The 23,937-nt window shown below is 40.9% G+C and overlaps 2 protein-coding genes across 3 annotated transcripts in view; one reads left to right on the top strand and one right to left on the bottom strand.

Moving 5' to 3' along the window:
• The window catches only part of znf385d (zinc finger protein 385D), a 189,516-nt gene extending 174,633 nt beyond the window's left edge, over window positions 1–14,883 (top strand). For both annotated transcript variants that reach the window (XM_041792505.1, XM_041792506.1), the window contains exons 7-8: window positions 3,674–3,775; window positions 12,084–14,883. In XM_041792505.1, coding sequence (XP_041648439.1) covers window positions 3,674–3,775; window positions 12,084–12,338 — 357 coding nt within the window. In that variant the 3' untranslated portion in view covers window positions 12,339–14,883. The remainder of the gene's footprint in view (window positions 1–3,673; window positions 3,776–12,083) is intronic.
• Window positions 14,884–21,161: 6,278 nt separating this feature from the next.
• LOC121514180 (trichohyalin-like) lies at window positions 21,162–23,228 on the bottom strand. The gene has a single exon (XM_041794280.1). It carries the CDS (start codon window positions 23,226–23,228, stop codon window positions 21,162–21,164), a length of 2,067 nt encoding a protein of 688 aa, XP_041650214.1.
• Window positions 23,229–23,937: the final 709 nt, after the last annotated feature.

Raw genomic sequence — 23,937 nt, 5'->3', positions numbered from 1 at the left:
GACTGCCGACCAGTCCAGGGTATACCCCATCTCTTGCTCAATGGCAGCTGGGATAGGCTCCAACCCCCCGCCACCCCCAATGGGATAAGGGGTGTCGAAAATGGATGGATCGATTATATGGGATCTGGGAAAATTGCGCAATGTTCAGTGTGCTTTTAAACAGATGAAGACTTAAATATTTTTTCAGCATAGCGCAACACAGCACAAGTTTACTTTAGAGGAAGCTTGTAAAAAGTTACAAAATACTTTAGTCCCCTAAATAACCAATTAGCACTGATTAGCTTCATCTTATTAACATAAAAAGCTGTAAGAATAAGTTTGAATGTTTTAAAACTCTTCAGTGGTTTCAATTGTGCCTGGTGTTGCTGCTGCAGAATGCAGCGTGTGTGATTATTAATAAACTTCATAATTTTATCACTGATCTACACTCAGAAAGAAGAATTAAAGTACTTTGAAACTCTAGTTGTCATGGTTCACGGTACAGTGGTGTACGTTCAACAGTTTAAAGAAAACCATGCAGTGCTGTGCCAGGCCATGGTGCACAAGTTTCAATGTATCTGTATGTATACACATGTTTGTCTATAGCCAAATTGGCCAGACATCACTTACAGGAGTTCTGTCATCACCTTTAAAGTGTCTTTGCACACAGACAGTGTTGCTGCTGGTGAGTATGGACACATGCTCTCACGGCATTTATCACAAACATGAGCTTCCTATGCAGTACTATCTTTATGACAGGATTAAAGTAATAACATGGCTATTTTTCAATACCCTGGTATACGGTGTTACTGCCCATTCCTACATGGCAATAAGTCTTCTACCGTAGTCTGTTTGTTTCCCTTTTAAATGGTACCTCATTTGTTAGGAGCATGCATTTGTGGGATGAGCAGCAGAGCTGAGTATGTGGGTTGCGCCCATGACAAATCTGCCAATGCCAAAGTCTGCCAAGTTTTTTGTCTCATTTGTGCTGGTTAAGTGGGTCAGAAAGCCACCAAATCCCTCTATGAAGCAAACCCAGGATGTTTTCATCATAAGCCAACAGTGGATAATAACACACGTACTACTTCAAAAACTCTTCTGACACAAAAACTGGATATCTTGGTTGGGTGTCAGTGTTGCTCATGATCAAACTGTGGCTGTGCCCACTGATGGCTCGGTTTTGTATTCTACTGTGAATAAATTCATGAACCCCTGAAGATCAGTCATATAAAGCCTTCAAACCCCCGCAGTTTCCTGGAGTCTGAAAATCAGGCGTCATGCACTCAAATAAATAACAACTGTCAGGATTTTCTAAGCATGCTTCTCCTGTGAGGGTAAACCGCTTGTATGTGAGAGAGTCCTGGAAGCATTGTCTGTGATTGATCTGTTTGTTCACTGCTGCTGAGGAGGTTCATAACTGAAACGTATCGTTCTCTTGCACTGCTACACTTCTGTATTGTTGTCCTCTGTGTGCTTCCTCTGGCTTCCATGTTTACACAGCGAGCTGTGGCTATGTGAAGAAAATTCAGCTGTCATCATAAAAACGAGAAGCAGCGCATATGAATAAGAGCAGCAGTCGACCTCTCACTGATTTGATGTTAATGACAAACAAATGGAGGCATTCAGACAACAGCTTAGCTATTTATTACATTTTTAGACACTTCCATGGCACTGAATTCTAATCAAATGAACCCTGGACAAACAATCAGCATAGATGGCAAAAATCGCTGAAACTTAACATTTTAATTCAACAAAGTTATTGTCATGAAGTCAGAGGTCAATACAAATGAACAATAGTTGGACTTTTTTCTATTATTGTCCTTTAAACTAAAAGCACAAGGGTTGCCTTCAAGTAAATCTTAAAGGTCACATATTTTGCCCTTTCAAAACAAGTTTATATTTGTCTCAGAGGTCGTCTAAACATGCCTGTGAAGTTTGGTGCTGAAAAAAACTCTCCAGTATTGATTTTTGCATGTCTAATAAAACAAAACTTGTTTCAGCCCTACTCAGAACGAGCTGTTTCTGTGTCTGTGGCTTTAAATGTTAATGAGCTGTATGACTCCGCCCATCTTAGGAAATGGATTTGGCTCTCCTGATCCTCCTCTCAGCTGGCAACCAGGGAGGATCAGGAGAGAAGGGCGGGACTTTCTTCCAAGCGTTGAGGGACAACAGAACCTGGGGGCGGTGCTAACTCCCCACGTGACATCATAAGGGGGGAATCAGAGAACAGCTAGTTTCAGCACACATTTTCCGAAAGGTGGAGGGGGGGGTTCTGATTCCCCAATCATCTTTTTGTTCGAAAATACTGAAAAAGTGTATTTTGCATAATATGTGACCTTTAATTTATTGAGGTAAAAGGAAGTTAAAGCTACACTCTCATCCATCAGTCACTATTTTATCTTCATCTTTTCCTCCATTTTTACTCTTTTTTTATATTTCCTTTATTTGTATTTTTCCAAAGATTGTCATTATCGACAGGAATAAACTACTGATCAAGTAGCATTTATTAAATAGAAATAAATCTAAGAAGAATCTGCACAGAAAGTACACCTTTACATGAATTAATTCAGTCTTACAGTAAATGGTAGTTTTGGGGAAGTTAAACAACATTTTCTGTATTACAGCCTTTTTAGAACTCCAGTGCGCTGCATTTTTGGGGTTAAAATATTGTTAATGAGCCACTGCTGATCTGAAAAGTCACTTAAATTTTCTTTTCTAATATTATTAAATGCAAATGTACTTTGTAGCCCACTGAAATCTTTCTAAGTAGCGTTACTGTCTCCGAAGACACTGGTAAATTTTTAAAATCAGGAAGCAAACAGCACAGCATATTTAACACGGCAGAGTGTGACCACTCAATCCAACACCAGTTAAACCATGACACCAGTGGTATACATCATTAAAAATAAATGATAGAAATGTGGCATGAGTAGTGTTTTGTTACCAATAAGTCTAAAAATAATAATATATTATCAAGTCTTTTTTGATCATTGTAAACGTGGTTTATTTATTGGTTGTTGTAAATTACCTCTGGCGGCCCATCTATAGTATTTCTACCAGTGGGCCCTGATCTACCTGGGTGGTTCCGCAAGGACCCCGAGGGGGGTCGTGGATGCGTTCTGAAAAACAAGGAAAATTTTATGATTTAAAATCATAAATTTTATTATTCATTGAAGAAAAATGTTAAAATGAGCTCAATTTAAAATAAAAACATGGTTATCAAGTGATATTTGAGATTTAATGTAAGTAAAAGTTATAAAACTTCCTAAAATGAAAGTTTTGTACATGATGCTTTGTGCAACATCACCACTTTATTAGTAAGAGAGAAGGCAGTTTTTAGGGGAAACGGTAACTAAACAAGTGCTTGTGCCACTCACTTTACTCCGTCCCTTGCAGCTCTAAATTCAGCCGGGAGTCCTGCTGGTTCTCCAGTTTTGTCACTCCGACCAAAGGCTTGGGAGCAGTTGGGTTTTAGTACTTTGCTCAAGGGTTCCTCAGCGGTGCTCAGGAAAGTAACTGGCACATCTGCAGTTAAACCAGTTTCTAGACTTTGCTACATGCCAGGACATCAACCAGCACCCCTCCATTTCCGGCTAAAGTCACTCTTTTTACTCTTCACTCTTTTAATGTTTGTGACATTGACACACATGTAATAATGTTGCCCTGTCTGATTTCTGCTTTTGTTTCCTTTCAGCACATCAGCAGCCGACGTCATAAAGACCGAGCGGCAGGTAAACCAGCCAAACCCAAATACAGCCCCTACAGCAAACCACAGAAAGGCCAGAGCAAACAGCCGGTGAGTCACTGCACGCCTCAGTCACCTTATCAGCAGCTCCAGTCTACTGTCGACACCACCGTCACACTGACTCACCTCTATTAGAGTCCCCAGGGCCGATACATTCGTCTCCTGAGACTTTGTCATTGTTTGATATCTGAAACCTTACTTATCACCATCATCGCTTTCCCGACACTTCCTGTTTGTTTAGTCAGCGGGTCAGATACAAAGCACAGCTGAGGCCCAATCTTTTCAGTACAGTTCATTCTTGTGTTGTTTACATAAGAGAGCGTTGCACAAGACTTCATGCAGGAATTTGGCAGTTTTAATGTTTTCCTTGTTACTGGTGAAATTTCCACCTTTTTCTTAAAAGCTGTTATGGTCTTTTCTTTGATAAGGTACATTTAATCCACCTGACAGCAGTTAATTCAATAAAATGTCAGCTTCCATTACAGGCTCACCCATTACCTGAGTATTATTAAAGGTCTGTCATAGGGAATGCTGCCATTTAATTTAAAAAGCGTATGGAATATAGAGAGAAATTACATATGTCATCGCTGTTCTGATCAAGAATGCTGGAGGCAAAATTCACCGTAAGGTTTAATATTATAGGTAATTATATATGTCAGTTTAAGATTAATTAACATACCTCAGTGTCTGGTACTCCACATCACGTCACCTAGGATTAACATCAAGCAGAATAACACTGAATATAAAAAATTAATACTCTGTTGGTTTTTGTTAAAAGTTTCTCTTCTTGGAGGCGCACAGCAGTAGAAAACCTATCATCAGCATAAAGTGAAATGAGGGATTGGGAATATTCTGTCCAAGCCAATTAATATATATAGTAAACAACAGGGGGCCCATACAGAACCTTGCGGCACCCCCTTCTCAATTCTTAAGTCCTTAGAGCATTGGTTCCCAACCTGGGTCAAAGATCTTAGGTGGGGCGCAAGGCTTTGTGTGCTCCGAAGCTGCCAAAATTAGATTTTCAAATATTGACTAAAACCATGATAAAGCAGTTATTAAGTAGTTTATATAGAGGTCTTCTGATAAAAGCATGCAAAGAGCTTTTTTAGGGTTTAGTCATTGAATCAATGAAAATCTGTGTTGATTTTTGGCAGCAGTGTGTCACTTTGTCTTTTCTCTTGAGTCCTGGGGGCTCCACTTTTCTTAGATACATGCAGGGGGGGGCTCCAAGGAAAAATAGTTGGGAAATACTGCCTTAGAGGTAACGCCTTCTAGGTCCCTTATCACCGGTGAAGGCCAATCTTAATGCTTCAGCATACCAAGACATTTTGGACAATGCTATGCTTCCAACTTTGTGGCAACAGTTTGAGGAAGGCCTTTTCTGTTCCAACATGACTGTGCCCCAGTGCACAAAGCAAGGACTATAAAGACATGGTTTAATGAGTTCCGTATTAGAGAACTTCATTGGCCTGCACAGAGCCCTGACCTCAACGCCATCGATCATCTTTGGGGTGGACTTAAATGGAGATTGCAAGCCAGGCCTTCATGTCAAACATCAGTGCCTGACCTCATAAATGCCCACATTCCCAGGCATTTCCACAGTCCCTGTTGGTTGGCATCCAAATACTTTGTCTGTATACTGTATATGATGCATGAAACTGTGCCTTGTTTAACCCATGTATTTGAGGTTCGAGATTTGAGTTCTCAAAGCAGAAATATTCATCAGTAACTGTAAAGTATGTCTGAATAGTTCACAAATATCTCCTATGGTGGTGTGATAAAGGCTTTAAAAATATTTTTAATGGAGGGGGTCTTTAACTCTCTGGTTGTCGCCATCATATGTGGTGAACCTCAGCCGTCTGGCCCTCAGGGAGTCAAAGTTTTTTTCCACTCATGGCCAAGGATCGGTAGGATGCATGGAGGATCCATGCTGTTTCAATGTGGGAACGATAAGCCCGACTTCCCCGCTTAGAGAAGCTCTCAGAAGACGGCATTCATCACACCCACTGTTTGGCGAGACGCAGCGCGGGGGTTACCAGTGTGGGGGAAATGACTTTTTGTGAAACCCATCATTGACTGAGTTAACGGAGAGGAGCTTCTTTGATGAGCGGAGAGTAAAGAATGCTTCCCATAGGGTTACGATGCCTGAGTCAGTGATTGATAACCCATGACAACGGCTGCCGTCCCGCCGCTGTGAGACCGTAGCTTTTCCATTACTGATACAGAAGATTAATCCGGATAACTTTGGTGCCCTTTTCACCCCATTAGGCTGTTTTTTGGAGGATGGCTGCTCTTCTCCCATCTTGTCTGTCTGTGGTTTCAGTCTTTGTTTCACTCCTTTTCTTATAAGATAAAAACTGCACACTCCCTCCAAAGCCATTCTTCATTTTTTAGGAGGAAAACAAAAGGACTCACCACTGCAAACACGCCAGCTGAAAATAGCAGAATTGGCAGATATAAAAGGTCTGGATTCAGTGATTCCATTTGAGTTTGCTTCTTCAGGCAACTTCTGTGTCTGCCCATTCTGTCTTGATTTTTATATTCCTTTTTTTCTCCTTCTTACCTAAACCAATCTTTAAAGCTGTTGTAAAGACTCTGCAAACAGAAGAATAAGAAATAAAACCATTTGTTGGATTCAAAGACGTCTGGAGTTAGTGATTTGCAGGTTTTATGATTATGACAGTGTGACATTTATCCCTTCATAACATCTTTCGTTGGTTCTTTCTTCTCTTTCTTACAGAAATAACCCCATTGTGACTTTGAAAGCCATTATACTCTTTAACAAACAATGAAAGACTCACCTCTGCTAGCATAACATAAAAATGGTGGCTTTTGACAGATATGAAAGCGGTCTGGATCCAGGGATTCAGTGGAAACGTTTTATGGCTTTGACAGTGTTGCTTTTGTCTACCTGGCCTTCCTTTGTTTGGTTCTTTTAGTCTGTTTTTATTTCTTTCTCACAAAAAGCTAACTCTGTAGTCGGCCTTTGTTATACTTCAGGTTTAGTCTGCAAAAAGGGAACAATCACCTCTGGTCATGAATGAAAGAATGAGATTGGGAATGCAAACAGGCAGCTGGGCATGGCAGCTGCATTTCAGCATAGAGGCTTGATTTTCATTTTGGCTATGGGCGAGGTTTACTCACACTAGCCGATTACAATGGAGCCACTAGTGTGGTAATTAGCTTGGATGTAGCTACTAACATAGTGACAGTTGTATCACAACCGGACCACTTTTCTGTAGGAAATAAAGAGTTAAACAACACTTAAAGTTTTTCGTGATGGAAAAGATGTTTTCGCTCTTCAGCCAACCTGCTTCAGCAGGGTTAGTTCTGTGAGTGGTTGTATACAATGGCTTCTAGTGTTAGCTTGGACGTAGCCACAGCATTATTAAGATAAGAGAAAAGAGCTTCGGCATTGGTTTAAGATCATTATGGGGGGGCAAGGTACTATGGCAGCGCTAGCCTATCTGCTCAGTAGAAGTCTTCTCGCTCTGATTGGCCTATCATGAATGTGACTGACAGAACGCTCCCCCAATCACCTTCTGAGAGTTTTTTGAAAAGTCCTGCCCTTCCCATATCCTTTTTATAGGAGCTTTCCCTAGATGAATGTGAAATACATCCATGCAGTATGGGACGGTCTATCTGGCGTGTCAGGTTACAGGTATAGGGACGGCCACAAAAATTCCCAAGAGCACAGTGGCCTCCATAATTCTCAAATGGAAGTAGTTTTCCACAAGTGGGACTCCTCCAAGAGCTTTCCTTCAACCCTGACCAGTCTCCCAGTCCCTGCTGCTGAATAACACCCCCACAGCATGATGCTGCCATCAGCATGCTTCACTCAGTGATATTGTGAAGGTCATGAACGGTGCCTGTTGTTTAAAATTGAAGCTAAACAGTTCAATCTTGGCTTTATCAGACCACAGTGGGCCAAACCCCAAGTGGGCTTTCATGTGTTTTGAACTGAGGAGAGCCTTTCGTCAAGCCACTCTGCCATAAAGCCCAGATCAGTGGAGGGCTGCAGTGATGGTTGTCCTTCTGAAACTTTTTCCCATCTCCACACAGGATCTCTGGAGCTCAGAGGGACCACCAAATTCTTGGTCACATCTTTTACTAAGACCCTTCTCCCCAGATTGCCCAGTTTGGTGGGCGACCAGCTCTTGCAAGAGTCCTGGTTGTGCCAAACTTCTTCAAAGTGAGAATTATGGAGGCCACTGTGCTCTTGGGAACCTTCAGTGCCAGGACCTTCAGATCTGTGCCATGCTCAGTCTCTGAGCTCTGAAGGCAGTTCCTCTGAATCAAATTTACAGGAGGCGGACTCAAAATCATGCTGAACAAACACTTCAGCAATGATCGAGAGAAATGGAGGAAACTGGTCACATTTCCAGTTTGTGCTTTTCAAAGGCCAGTTTGGCATTTCTGTGGTGAAACTCACAGTCTTTTACTCTGAAATTCAGTTATACAGTTAATCGAGTTACTTGTAGATTTATTGAGGTGAAACTCATGAGGAAAGACAGGACTGTGACAGCAGAGCGAGATGCAGTCACCATGCAGCGCATGGGCCTGGAATGAAAAGGTGTCTCACAGCAAACATGCTCTCAGTCTGACATGTTCATGAGGGTCCTGTAGGTTTCATGTTCATAAGAATGATCCAAACATGGACAACCAAAAAGCATAATGCCTCTGGCTTCTGCTATTGCCAGCAAAAAGGCATAAAAACAGCTCCAGTGCGAATTGTAATGTCATCCTTAATATTTAGCGTGCAGATAGGAACACCACTGGAACATACCAACATACTATGTCAGCATTAGAAAGATATTCCTACTATAAAAGAGGTCTAGATTCATGATTGATCCATATTGACTGCTCTCTGTTGTCTGTCCATTTCTTTTTCTCTCTTCTTCCCTTTAAAGCCCCAAACTCACCCTAAAAACCTTTTATGGCCAAAAAAGAACTCACTCCAGCAAACATCCCAGCAAATAAAAGCCTCTGACAGTTATAAGAACGGTCTGGATTCACTAATATAATGTGAAAGTTTTATGGTAGAGGCAGCCTTCTGATGTCCATCCATTCTGTCTTTATTTTCTTTCATCCCTTTTCTGACCAAAAACTAACCCAATAGTCAGTCCAGAAAGGACTGATGCATCTTTTATGCATTTTATGGCCTCACCTCTGCACACAGACAGAAGATATAGAAGCTTTTGGAAAACAGAAAGGTCTGGATTCAGTGATTTGATGTGCAGGTTTTATGTTTACAACCTGATTTCTGTTTAATGCTGTTCTTTCTCATGTTCATTTTCTTCTCTTTCTTACTAAAGATGAAACCCCTTTTCAAAAATAAGACTCCCCCTGAAAATATACCAACAATGCAATACTGGCAGATGAGAAATAAAGGTCTGGCTTCAGTGTGTCTGTCCGTATTTTCTTTCTTTAATTTATTTTATTCATTTCTGTCCAGCTCTGTTGGAAATGTTTGAGCTGTTTTCATGTAAAAAGGGAACACAGCGGGCAACATACGGCCAAAAACAACAGTGTTGGAGAGTTTTTAGAGAGGTTGGTCATGCAAAAAGCTTGACATGTCTTTTGCAGTTTGAGGTAGACGCTGTGGTTTTCCTGCAGACCATCTGGAACACTTTGAGTAATTAGCGTCTGATTTCTGGCACCTGTTTGATCTCCTGTAAAGCTTTCTGCTTTCAGCTCTCTCTATCTGTGCGCCTGCAGACGGCAGCAGTCCTCAGCCGATGCGCTGATTCTCTGTTTATTCATGTTTCTCGTAATTATTCTGATTTACAAGTTAAGTCCTGTTTGTGGCACCAGCATGTTGCCTCTGTCGGATCCAATTCCCCCAGGAAAAGTTTGGAGAACACGGCATGAGAACAGAAAAAGAGCACTGAGAAAGAAAAGACTGCAGCATCACGAAGAAGTTAGATTCAAGGGAGGAGTAGAATAACTTCAAACAGTGCGAAAAACAAGGAAACGTTCTTAAGGCCGGCTCAGACTACACGAATTTGGCCAGATTTAAGCCCCACTGCAACGTCGCAGGTCATCGTCAAAATTCAGGCCCAATTTAGAAAGTCAGGAACGACAAACGGTCTTGTAGTGTGACATAATTAACGATGCATTCAAGATGCCCCACAACCATGATTCAACAAGACTAACATCGCCTTCTAGTTTGACACCCTGACCTGACGTTAACGACGTGAATCCTGAAGTCTACCAACAGGAGAACATTTGCTCATTATCTTTGCATCATCATTTACAAGATTTACCACTTTTATCCCCTTTTATTTCCTAAAACTGTATAAATTTTATTTTTTCATGTTATCACATGCATACCTTAAGTTCTATCTGAAGGAGAGCCAGTCCATATTACCCTCCTCTTGATACATCCATACTTATTACCCATAATCCTATCCATAATTATTTCTTATTTTCCTTTTTTGAGCAGAAGACCGCTACAGTCACACCGAGCGCTTCTGTTGCAGAGTGATTGACACTCTTTGACCCGCCCCCCGACAACCTGTGAACTTGCGCTCAGTTGCGGAGACAGTGGTGACGTCAGCATACGCAGAGCCGTCCGGATCACTCTTGAAGAGTGGCCAGGCTGTTGGCCAAGACGGGACAAGATTTTGGTTGCAGAGTCTGACATGGTGCTGTCGTTAACAACCAAAAAAATTGTGTAGTCTGAGCCGGCCTTTAAAGTGATGAAAAAGGGGGAGAAAAAATTGTATAATTTCTTGCAAAAATTACCCACTCATCTAATTATTTGAAGATTGTATTCTTAGTTGAACAGTTAAGGCAACATTTATATGAAAAACAATCACTAATAATGCATTAAAATAAATTATTTTGTCAGTCTTTGACATTTACAGTACTGTACTTCAAAAAATAACCCCAGCCACCATCATACTGAATATTATGTAGAAAATAACTCATTTTGGTGTGTGATTTTAAAATAAATCATTGCAGTCAAAGCAGCATTTTAAGGCTTATAATCCTGAAAATAACTGAGTATTTGGTCAATTTGATCAGCAATGATGTTCATCGAAAGATTTAGAATAAATGAGGAAAAATTCAGTTCTCCGACTTTTCATAGCAGACATAAATGTCTCATAAATGGCTTTTAATGCTTAATAGATTTAAAATTGGACAATAAACAAAACTAACCATAAATCAAAACTAGGGCAGTTAATCCCAAATGAGATTAAGTCGCAATATGGGCTGATGCAATTTTCAAATCACAGACATTGCAATATTTCCTTGACCTTAAATATGTCAAAATACCAGTTTGATACTTTTTTTTTGCAGCAGAGATTTTATGCTCTACACATTATGCAGACATTCAAATTGCTGGTTTCTGAATAGTTTACAAAAATCCTACCTTTCCTGTTCATGTTCATGTATAGCTCCAAGAAGCTGCAAATTTTTTATTTGACATTAAAAATCACAATGAAATGTGCTCAAGATGCACTTATTTATAGAATTTTATTTGCTGATTACAGAAGCATACACACACAGGAAAACCTAGAAAAGATCAAACATTTGTGCTAGAATCACAAAAATAATTTAATTTCAGGCTACAGCAAGATAACTCTCAGAAAATTGTCTGAGAGGAAAAAAAAAAGATGATCATAAATCTAAATCCTTGACTGCAGGCGTTATGCTCTAACAAGTGACGTTGTCTCACCACTTTCTAGGGAATAAAAAGAATGTATTTTATTCATTTTTTAAAAAAGATATTAAATATTGAAATTATTATTTAAAAAAATAATGGACAGTTGTAAAGAGTGATCAATAGCACTGATTAATTTAAAAAAATTAAATATTGGAAATATAAAGTTTTGTCCAAACTGTGGCAAAATCAGGTCTCCCCTGGCACAGTGCAGGAAATGGCCTTTGGTTAAAATCAGCATTTCATCCTCTACTGTAAACCATCCCCTCTCACAGGCAGAAAGTGGCGAACCCGGCGGATATCTTCACTCAGGGTGCAGAAGTGTCTAACATGAAGAACAACCATAATTCATAATTGAGCAAAGTAATCCCAGCGGTGATCAATAATGAAGGCAACATCCTGAAACATCTACAAACACCTAAATCCATTAAAAAATTATGTCTCAAACACATCTAAACACTCTGCTCAAGGGCATGATGGGAAAACTCCACCTCCCAGATTTCAGATTGTGTCACCACTTGGATCATTTGGCTTTTTATGGAGTAGGACAGATACTGAATGGATCCAAACTGCCATATAACTCCAAAACTGAAGGCCTTTTACTCAGACTTAAGTTGAAATTCTACTGTCTTTTTTAGTATCACTTTGACCTCAGAGCGAGTCCTGACTGTTTTTGTCTATCTCTCACAGATAAAGTTAACCCTGGGAAAGGATCGTCAGGTCCAGCCTCTGACTCCTCAGATCATCCCCGCTCACCTGGCAGCAGTTGCAGCAGCCGCCGCCGCCGCCATCGGCAACTCCTTCCCCCACCGCACGAACCACACCACTAACCACACCCCCAGCACCGCCCTCTTCCAGACTCAGACCCTCTCTGCTGCTCTGCTCCGCCCGGCCCCTGGGCCTGTCAGGACCTCCCACCCACAGGTCCTTTTTGCCCCTTATTGACCCGTGTGACAGCCTTCTGTCCAGGACCAGAACCATGAGCTTCAACTCCAATCAGGACCAGGAGTCATGTCAGCGTGTGCACTCCTTATGGACAGAGTTGTTCTGATACCAATAACTATACTGGCCCTGATGGGACTTCAGAGGCTGTACTGGATTTCAGCAGACATCAATAGTGAACACATCAATCTGAAACAGTACTTTAAAATCCCTTTAAAAACTGGTTTCACTCTCTTTGCTTATTTATGGCTTTGAGCTTTAGAAATCAATAATGAGACTTAAAAACAATCCGTTAGCCTGGAGATATGCTAGCTTCACAATTTGGGTACACATTTTCAGCTCTTCACTACATGTACTACAGGAGGATTCCTCTAGAGGGCACACCAGAGTGCTCAGACTATAAGCAGCTATTATATGTGTGGGATGTAAACTACAAACATGGCAAGGCTCGCTGCTATCATGTTTACTTTGTGGCTGAAACTATCATGCTAGTGACATCAGCAGCCAGTGTGCCAGCTTGCTGTCAGATCAGACATGCCTGCACCCTCATTTAAACTAAAAAATACAAATTCAACTCTGTGCAGCGTTAACCTATAAAAACGCGATCTACTCTGACTGAAACATGTTTTGAATTGGGCTGTGAACATGTTTATTTCTGCTGTAAAAATCAGCATTGTAACATGGGGTGTGTGTGTGACTTTGGTGCTTCTTCAGCCTGCCTCAAGTGGACACTTGAGGAACTGCAGCTTTTTTCCATTCCTACATTGGTTTTCTTTTTCAGCCACAGAAGTTGCAGCTTGGGTAAACATGGATTAAGATGGCAAAGCTCCTAAATCAGCAAAGCAAGCCTTAGTGAGAGTGAAAAACGGCCACTCAGCTGCATATATGAGAACATGACTGGGCAGATTAGGGCCGTTTTTTACGACAGGAAGTACACTGCAGAGGTTATTATTATTTTTTATTATCACTGGCATGGATCAGGACTGTGACATGGTGGACTAGAAAACTCAGTGGGCTCAGTCCAGAATAAAAAGGCTTTAAAAGGGTATGAAATGAAAGTGCCAGCGGCCAAACCCAGCAGGAAATCTACATTTGTACCTTCAAAATCCTCCCCTGAAATTTATGACAGAGTGATGTTAAGCTAGAACGGCTGTGCTGTCGCCACTATAATGGATTACGTCAGACTGTTAACCACACCGCTGTTCTCTGAAAAACAGACAAAGACATGACTGATCGGCTTCATTCTTCAGCCACTGAGGTTACGGCTTTCCCCTCTAGATCCATAACGTCTCTACTGTTCATGTGCATACCGCATTTCATGTTGTGTTAATTTTTCAGGACATGCAGAGCAGACGTTTGTGCATTGTTAAAAGCAAGCATATCTCCAGGCTTACAGACTCAAAGTTAGAGCTGCATCCACAGCAAAGGTCGACTCAGTAACCTCTTACCAGAATAAGCTAAGCTTAGCTATAAAATACTAATGGGGGGTGTAACGACTCATAGAGGTCACGGTTCGGTTCGTGCCACGGCTCTTGGAGTCACAGTTCGGGTTTAGTTCATCGATAAAGAGGGAATATAAAGTCCCAGATTTATAATTATAGGTTTCCATAATTTATCCTTATTTTTAAACTAACATTGGAGCAGCTTCAGTTCTGTATAATCAGATGAAACAATCTGTGATAGTTGGTTCTTCTAAACATGACACAAAACAACAAGAAAAAAAATGCAAAATAAAAAGCAACTTGGAAAGCACCAGGCTAATATCTACTGATTTAAAAACAATAATGAAAATACATTGTAAAATGCACATTTAAATACATGCATTTTAGAGAAATGTATTCTAGTTATGGTTATATACTGTGCTGTGGCACCGTTGTTAGAAAATAGACGATGCAGCAAAATCCTGACTCCAGATTATCTGATCTAAACACAGGATGGGACGTTGTAATGGAGTCTGAGCTCAAAAACATGCTGTTAGCCTGTGTCTTTCACTTCCACATGTCTGTTCACAGCCTTTAAAATGTATAAGCAATGGTAACAACTTTGACCCATTCTGCTTTCACATCCAGAGGCTTTTTAAAAACAGCTCAGAGATGTGGAGAGGAAGAAGAGGCCAGCATTTCTCGCTGTTCTGCAGCTCTATCTACAAAGCAAACTCCTCTTCACTGTTTGTTTTGTTTTGCTGGCTTCTTCCTCTTCTTTGTTGGTTGTTTAGCAAACACAAACATGGATGCCTCCTGGATTTGCAGTAAATACTGTTATATTTTCTTTATTTTTCTTTTTTAATGATCTGGACATATTCGTCCTGTGACTTTGAGCCCCGAGCCATGACCATCAAATCATGACGGTTCAGGGCGAATACAAACACCGTTACACCCCTGATTACTAATTTTACATTACTTCAAATATTTCTACTGTTGGTGAAATATTCTTTATATAAGCCTATTTCTGCCACTTAAAAATGAAACATGTGAAAGTGAGTCAGTTATAAAAAAAAAGAATCTGAGATAAAAAGTCAAATTTATGGGATTTAAGTCATTATTATGAAAAAAACGTTCTCCTTATGAGATAAAAGTCAGAATTATAAGATATAAAGTCCAAATAATGAGATAAAAAGTCCAATTTATGAGATATAAGTCAGAATTTTGAGGAAAAACATTGACATTATGTGTTAAAAGTCAGAATTATAAGAAGTTGACACGAGATATAAAGTCAAAATTATGAGATGACTTTTTATCTCATAATTTTGACTTTTTATCTCATAAATTGGACTTTTTATCATATCATTTTGACTTTTTATCCTATAATTTGGACTTTTTTTTATCTCATACTTATGACTAAGGTTTTTTGTTTTGTTTTCAGAATTGCCTAACTTTCACATTTTTCTTGGTAAAGTGCATGGCAGAAATGTGCTTCCATAGTTCTTTCCTATTGACCATGTAAAACCTTCATCAGATGCCAAACTTTCTACTTATATCTTCAGGTGCCATCTTCAGTTTTGTAGATTTCTCTGTCAGAAAGTTCACGTTTAGCCTCTCCAGCTTTTCTCCTTCAATTGCTTATTTTCTTTCACTGTTTATTTTCCATAACTTTCTTTTTCCAGTAAACACGCCGACATGTTTTTAATAGCTTTCACAGACCTAGCACACTCATGGAGCTAACCTCCCCTGCTGGGCGAGAAAGGCTTCCCACTGCTGTACACAATAGAGGAGCTGAGTATGAGTTTTAACCATCTAAATTCCAATGTTTTTCTTTTGTATGACAGAAATTTGAGTTTTAACTGATGAGGACACAAGCCCAGGTTATATTTCTGCAGAATGCTATCATAAAGAAACCCCAGAGAGGAGCACAAAGCTGGTAATGCTGCTCCATTGTTCCTTCAGGAACAAAACAGACTTCTCTTCATCATGACGTCAAATATTATGTTAACCTGAGCAGAGGTGACTGTCGTTAACAGTGCCAGAACACTGACTGATAGCTGACAGGGTTCTTCATAATATAAAGTAACAAGAGCCAGATAATTCTAGCGATTTAGCATAAATTCTTGCCTTCACTGCCCAAATAGCAGCATGAATATTTCCAAAACTGTCCCTGCTGTAGATTTTCATCCTGGCAGCTGTGTAAAGAGAAGGATTCTCCAGCACTGGAGATATATATCTGTGGGCAAACAGTACCAAAGCTAAGTTCAGGCAGGAACTTTTCTGATTTGGGAAATTTAAGTAGAGTCCTGTTTAAGGGTCCAACATGATAAAAACTTACAGTTTAATCTAGAGATGCACCAAATGGGAAAATTAGGGCTGATAGAGATGTTAAAAATATCAATTTAGCCCAATGCCGTTACCAGTTCTGGTGTTTCTTCTTCACTTCTTAGAGTGTAAAACTCCTACTATGCCAAAATTCTCTCTCATATTTGACCCTGAAAACAGAATAAATGCTCTTATTCTAACAAACACTAGTAAACTAGATGCCAGCATTAAATAAACTGGACAAAACATCGGCTACTGCTATATTTTAGTGCCACATTCATGTCCAGTGCTGCAGCTCCACATAGTGGTCAATGGTAGCTGCTCCTGTCCTAAGTTCTTTTTGTCCTCCAGTCATGCAACTGAAAGCTATGAAAGGTGCTGCTATAATAGACTATGACATGCTGTAATCGGCCAATCAGAATCAAGTTTTTAAAACAGCTGCACTGTAAGTAATAACAACGATGAAACAGCTAAATGCTAACTAACAGCATACCTCTATCTAAGCTAGCAAAATATCAGCGCTCAGTGTTGTTGCATCAATATCGCATCCATTTTTACGTCGCACTAGTCTGAAGTCTAGGCACTGGGAGATGAGATTGGTATCAGAATATCTCTGTTATTTATCCATTCAGGATTCTGAGCATCTTCCTACTGGACTTTCATTCACTCGTCTCTGCTCCTCTGTACGGATTATCCTTCAATCAGAGCCGAACGTCCGGATTTCTTTCTCCATTTCCTCTGAAAACTTGGGCTAAAGCAACCATTCTGCAGCTCACACTCGGTCCCCAAACCTGGACCTGGACCCACATCGTACCGCAATAATATAAAGACTAACCCCGAGAACTATGCAGTGTCATTACGTCATGATGCAAGGCACGGTTTGAGCTACAGTACAGTCTGGATATGCTAACATCATTGCTTTAGTGGAGGATTACTGTCGCTCCTGATTTAAAGGCTGTTACTGATCCTATGAGCGAGCGAGAAAAGGCCCTCCTCCATTTCCTGTTTGCACTTTAAGCCCCGCCTCTGTTGATGTCTACATTAGATGGCTAGACTGTGTTAGATTGTTAGCGTACGTGTCGTAATGTGTGTTTTTTTGTATTTGTCCTGGCATATCTATGTGTGCGTGTGCAGGTTCGTACTAATGCATGTGTGAGTGTGCTCGTCCATGTTTGTGTGAGAGCGTGGCTGATTGTGAGAGAGATTAAAACCCGCCATAAGCCATTCTAGTTGATATCCAGCACACATTCATGTCTGGGGCCAGAGGGACCACAAAGGCTTGTGTATATTATCTGTCAGTGTGTAAAAGATGAACAATTTCAAATAAAAAGAGTCCTAATTTGTTAATGCTGTGTGGTTTGTGGAGTTCAGTGTGCTATCACATGTGGTCATGATGCTGCGTGCTGCTGAAAGCTTCAAGAAAACATCAAAGAGCATTTTTTACACTTTGAAAACTACAGCAGGATGTGAAAGCTGATGTCAAAGGATGCTGCTTCTTCTACTTTAATCAATTTTTAAAGCTTAAAAATACATAAAATTCAAATCAGAGCACAGAAGCTGAACTTTCCATGTATATTGCTTCATGTTTAGAGCTGTCAAAAGATGAATTTTTAAATTGAACACTTTATTTTGACAGTTAATCCATTTCCATATAGTCCATATTGACAATGCAACAGATTAACTGACCAGCAATTCTCACCAGAGTCTTCATTTGGGAATCAAATCAATGCAAAGATGTTTTTTTATAATGATTATTTTAAGATTAATTATTTAAATAAATGCTGCACTGCTGTGTTTTAAAACCTTGACTGAGAGCAAGGATTCTCACTTGAACAGCTGCTATAGTTTTTTTTTTAGACTTTTAATGGAGCTAGTTGGCAAATTAAAAACCTGCAGGAATAAAAGCAAAAACATCTTTTCCAGCAAGTAAGAGGTTTCAGTGTGCTTCTTTGTTCTCCTTTCAATAAAGAAATGTTGTCAAGTGAGTTCAACTTGACACACGTCGGCTCATGCGTCAACAGCACGTCTTTTGTCCGAGCCTTTTCAGGTACCTGGAGACTTCTGGCAGTTCTGGGCCCTTGGGGCATCCACAGCATGACTGAGGGCTCATGTCAGCCCTGCTACCCACCGGGATGGTACCCTCGGCCATGCTTACTCACCTCATCCACCCCTTACTCCTCCCTAAAGGGTGTGGACTTGTTATTTTTCCAGCTGATTGTTTTCCCATTCTCCCTGGTAAGATGCAACGACATCCAGAGCACAGGTTTGTGTGAATCCTCCGTCCCACCTGATGGTAGGTCTGCCCATGGAGTTGGCTGGGCCCCTGAAAAACCCAGAGAATGGGCCGTCCCAGGTTGTTTTGTATTTACAATGTCCATGCATGTGTTAGACTAGTAGCGTTGGTGTTAGCATCCTGGCTAACAGTTTCCTCATTTTAGAGCTTAAAAGCTATCGAGCTTTTATTAGTTCTGGTGTTGAAATTGTTTGATCATGCCACATTTTTACATCTTTTCACCCTTTTTCACCTGTTTCTGCCATTTTTTTTTTTCACTTTTAACCCATTTTTAACCTGTTTTTCCACTGTTATTGCCACTGATAATCCATTTGCAACTTTTAACCCTTTTCACCACATTCAACCCATTTTGCCACTCTCTGCCACTTTAAACCTTTTTTATCACTTAATTATACATTTAACCTATTTTCATCACTTTGTTTTGCCACTTTAACACATTTCTGCTTTTTTTTAAATCAACTTTCAACCCATTTAATCAACTTTATGACAATTTAAACCCATTTAACTACTTTTTGCCATTTTAAACCAAATCTTGCCTTTTCTTACCACTTTTAACCCAAATCTGCCACTTTTTATGTCATGTTAGCCCGTTTTTGCACATGTTCCCTCTTTCAAAACCTTTTTTTCTACTTTCATCCTAGTTTTACTACTTTTGCCACTTTTAACCTGATTTTGCAGTTTTTTACTGCCAATACTCCCATTTTTAAGATTTTTGGCCTTTTTTAAACGATTTTTATCCAATTAACACCACTTTTTGCCTTTTTAACCTATTTTGCTTTATTGCCACTTTGAATGTATTTTGACCATGCTTTTTGCAATATTAAAACTTTTCTGGCCACTTTTCATCCAGTTTCACCACTTTTGTCGCTAAGCCGCTAAGCGTCTCCAGACATCTTTTTGCCACTTTCAACCCATCATCACCACTTTCTGCTTTGTTCAGCCCATTTTAACCACTATTTATAGCCTCTGATAACCAGTTTCAGCCACTTTAGATCCATCTTCAACACATTTTTTTGCTTTTCTGCCATTTTCAACCAATTTCTGCCATTTTCTTCTGCCACTGTTAGCCCATTTTCTCCTCTTTTACCACATTTTTGCTACTTTTAATTAACTTTTATCCCCTCTTTGGCACCTTCAACATAATCAGCCTATATATGCGACTTTTTTTTTTTTGGCAGTTTTTCCTTTTTCTTTCACAATTCATGTCATTTTTTATGCCACTTTTAATCACTTTTGCTCTTTTTTTGCCATTTTCAACCCATTTTGCAGCTTTTTTTGTCACTATTTCCAGGAAATTGTAATTCATTTTTGTCACTTTAACTCCACGTTCACCACTTTCTGCCACTTTTTTCTGCCACTATTGGCCCATCTTCTCCCCTTATTCCCTTTTAACACCTTATTGCTATTTTCTATCAACAGACCACATTTTGCCTTTTCTAACCATTTTTGGCCAGATCTGTCAGTTTTTTATTCCCATGATAAGCCCATTTGTGTCACTTTTTACAACATTTTTGCTCTTTCAACCTCTTTTTATGTCCCTTTTACCCAATTTTAGCCACTTTTTTCTTCCACTTTTGGCATTTTTTGCCTCTTTCCACACCTTTTTCTACTTTTTCCAAAATTTTAAACCCATTTTCACCATTTTTTTGACCACTTTCAACCTCTTTGAGCTATTTTCATGCAACTTTTAACACACTAATACCACTTTTTTGGCCCTTTAAACATCTTTCACTACTTTTTTGCCACTTCAAACCAAGTTTTCCTCTTTTTTACCACTTTAACTCATTACCACCACTTATCACTCACTTTTGCATCATTTTGCAAATATTTGATTATTTTTCTACCAAAGATATCCCAACTTTTCCACTTTGTTTTTGGCATCCTGACGTCTGGCATTACTTTCTAAATGGTTGAGCTCAATGTGCCCGTCCATGTTGTTATCATTATATATATAAAAAAGTAATTCCCTTTTAGTAAAAAGGTTTTACTTTTTGAAAATGGCTTCATTGTACTGCAGCATAAATAAATACTAGTTTTGTTGTGTTGAGTGATTATTATTTAGGTTAAAATAAAATACGGTTGTCACAGCTTGACTTTTTAATGGATCATGATTTTGATGACCTCCATGGACCCCCGTTTTGCAGGGTCCCAGAAAGCTCTCCCCTTTATCCCTCCTGATGTGCTGGCCTTGCCTGATGGTGCACTCAGGTGGGTTTACCTGCCACATCTACGCCTTCCTTCATTCTCAGTTTTTGACACAAACATGCCCAAAAGTTCTGCACTGTACTGCATTTTAAAATGGACCATTCTTAATAAAGCATGTCTGACATCTTTATCCCAACATTTCTGAAAACAGCACACTCTTCTCAATATTTTCATGCAATTTTAAACTGATTTATGTTTAGATGAGTCTTTATTGAGCAACTTAACTGACGGCACAGACATCTGTGTGCACTTACTGCATCAATGACTTTCATTTAATATGTAAATGTTTTTATTGTCACTGTGATGTTTAAGGAATCATGCTTTTAAAGCTGATTTTTATTTTTTATTTTTATTTTTTTGTATTATGTTTAGTCACCTGTTAAGCTGCTGTCATGTTTATAGTCTGTGGGAGGAAGCCGGAGCGCCCACACATGCACGATAGATGATGGTAACTCCACAGAGAAAGGCTCCTGTCCAACAGGGAGTCGAACCAGAAACCTTCCTCCTAGGCGTTCACCACCGTCCCACCATGCAGCCCTTCTCGACAGACAGTTATCAGGTGACAGGAAGGAGGGTTTGGGGTCAGGAGTCAGAGGTTGAGGCTCCTGAACGTCTTCTAAAACAGCTCAGAAACCCTCCCCTCTTCTTCTCCTTTTTCTTCCTCTCCTCCTCCAGCAAGAGCTCCAGTCGGTTCATCCTCTGCTGCAGACTTTCTGACGTCCTGGCTCTCTCCTCTTCCCTCTCCTCCAGAGTCTGCGTGAGGACGGTCACAGACTCCAGAAGAGAGGCTTTTTCTCTCAGCCAGTCCAGCTTCTCTGTCTCCATCTGCTGCAGGGAGTCTTTCAGGCTGGCACTTTCTCTGAGGAGTCCTGATCTTTCCTCCTCCCACTTGGATTTGTGGTTGACCAGATCCTCCGTGGCTTTTGCCAGTTCCTCCTCCAGCTGCGCTGTTTTCTTTCGCTGTTCTCCCAGGAGTCTTGACGTTTCTTCGTCCCACTGGCGTTCCACTCTTGCCTGGTCCTCTCTGGCCTTACACAGAGCAGCCTTCATCCTTACAGAGTCCTCCTCATGTTCTGCCAGGAGACGGGATCGCTCCTCATCATACTGGCTTCTGAGGATCTCTAAGCTGTCTCGGACCTGGTCTAGTGCTGCTTTGGCTTTGGCCCTTTCGTCCATATGAGAGATAAGAAACTCAAAATGTTGTTTCTCCCATGAGCTCTGGCTGTTTTTGAGCTCATTTTGGGAGTCTTTGAGTTCCCTCTCTAACCTGCAGACCGCTTCCTGGTGGCTTGTGATGAGGCGAGATCGTTCCTCCTTCCACACCAGGCGTTGCTTTTTCTGGTCTGCTTTCGCCTGCACCATGGAGTCCTTAATCTTGGAGATCTCCTCGTCCTTCCTCGCCAGGTCTTCTTTGGCCTGGCTGAGGGCCGCCTGAAGGGTGGTTATTTCTTTGGAGACCTTGTTCTTCCTCAGATGTTCCTGATTTGGAGCAGCCCTGTTGATCTCTGCCAGGAGGTGCAATCTTTCCTTTTGGACCAGGTCTTCTTTGGCCTGGCTGAGTTCCACCTTCAGTTTGGAGTTCTCTGCAGAGTTCTCCATCCGACGGGACCTCTCCTCCTCTAATTCCCTCCTCATCTTCTCCAGGTCTTCATGGGCCTGCTTAAGCTCACTCTTTAGAGCACAGTTCTCTTTGCCCAACCTCTCATTTTCCAAATTTATGTTCTGCACCTGGTCGTCCTGGTCCTGGTTTGATGGAGAAACGATGGACCCAGCCAGAAGGCGGGACTTTTCCTCTGCCCACTGTCTCCTCAGGTCCTCATGTTCGACGTTTGCCTGGTGGTTTGCAGCTTTCAGTGCATCTATTTTTCCCACCAGCCTCGTCTTATTTCGCTCAGACCTCTGCCTTTGGCTCTGCAGGGCCATGTTAGCCCGGGAAAGCGAACCCTTCAGTCCAAGGTTCTCCTTTCTGAGCTTGGCGAGGCAGTCCTCCGTCCCCTCCTCCACCACTTCTGCCCGTGCTGTGGCCTGTTTTGTCGGGACCTCAGCATGGAGCAGACGCAGGTCTGAGGAGACTTTGGCTGCCTGCCCCTCTGGCTGCTGCTCACGCGTCTCCATCCCCATTTTCACCACCTCTGCCCATGCTTTGGCCGGTTTTGTCGGGACCTCAGCATGGAGCAGGTCTGATGAGTCTTTGGCTGCCTGACCCTCTGGTTTCTGCTCAAGCTCAGGGAGTTGAACCAGGACCTGGTTGGTCTCCTGAAACTTGTCATCTGCAGCCGCAGACTGAATATCTTCAGGAGTCTTCCCAGATGGTTGTTTCTCTCTGGGCTCTTCTCTAGGAACCTGCTGAGCCGGGACAGGCTCTCCGAGCTGCAGCATTACTGAACGTCTTCGTGAAAACCTGAATCCTGGATCTTGGGGGTCTTCACAATCGAGTTCAGTTTCCAGACCTGAAGGAAACCCAAAGCTGCATTTGATCTGACTCCAGGGGTTTTCTTCTTCCTCCCCACACTGGAGCGTCTTCTTTTTCTTCTTCTTTTTAGTTTTCTTTTTCGCAGAATCTGGGTTCTTGATACTCAAAACAAATGACTCATTTTCGTCATTTGACCATGATTCCTCATGGGTTTCAGCAGATGTCTGAGACACCATGGTTTCAGGCGTCTTTTCTGCCGAAAAAGTTTGTTTGGCGTTTTTCACCACGCCCCTTCTACCAAAACTCTCGGTTGTTGGCACACTTCTCTGCATTTTTGTGCGTTTGTTCAATCCAAAAACCGTTGAAATGACGATGAATGACGATGAATGTTGAATATCTCGCTGCGATAGCTTGATACAAACACGTGCTGTCAGACTGGCGTCACTAACAGGACAAATGAGGTCTGCTGTTTGGCCGCCTATTTAAGGGTTCTGAGAATGTTCTGTGATGTCATGTGATCAGTCGCATTGGATCAAAGGACACGAAATGTTCCCAACATTCCAGAAAAAAAAAAAAGAGTGTGCCCAACATTCCACCAGACAGGAAGTATCCATGTTGAATTTCAAAATAAAATGCAGTAAATAGCAGAAATGTTCCAATAGGTTGTTTTGCGATCCTGAATGTCCACTGGGGGTCAGGGAGTGACGGACAGCCTTAGGAATGAATGGGAGCGTAGGAAAGTTAGCTCTTTAAAGCTCAAAGTGGAGCTGTACTCTACAGTTACCATCAGAGAATGTCTACAAGGTTAAAATAGAGTTGGGTTTTTCATTAGTTTTTATTTCTATTTTGTTTTTACCATTAAAGTTTTAATTAGTTTTTCCTGTTGGGTTCCTTGTTTAGTTTCCTTTTTAATTTTTGCAAAAATCCTTCCTTTAGTTTAGTTTT

Source organism: Cheilinus undulatus, linkage group 8 (genome assembly GCF_018320785.1).
Source record: "Cheilinus undulatus linkage group 8, ASM1832078v1, whole genome shotgun sequence".
NCBI classification, from domain to species: domain Eukaryota; kingdom Metazoa; phylum Chordata; class Actinopteri; order Labriformes; family Labridae; genus Cheilinus; species Cheilinus undulatus.
Note: the sequence above shows the minus strand (reverse complement) of the source record. Positions and strands in the feature narration are given on the sequence as shown.

What these genes read in the sequence shown, in the direction of transcription:
- LOC121514180 (XM_041794280.1), bottom strand. Translation starts at nt 23,228, where the DNA reads ATGGTGTCTCAGACATCTGCTGAAACCCATGAGGAATCATGGTCAAAT.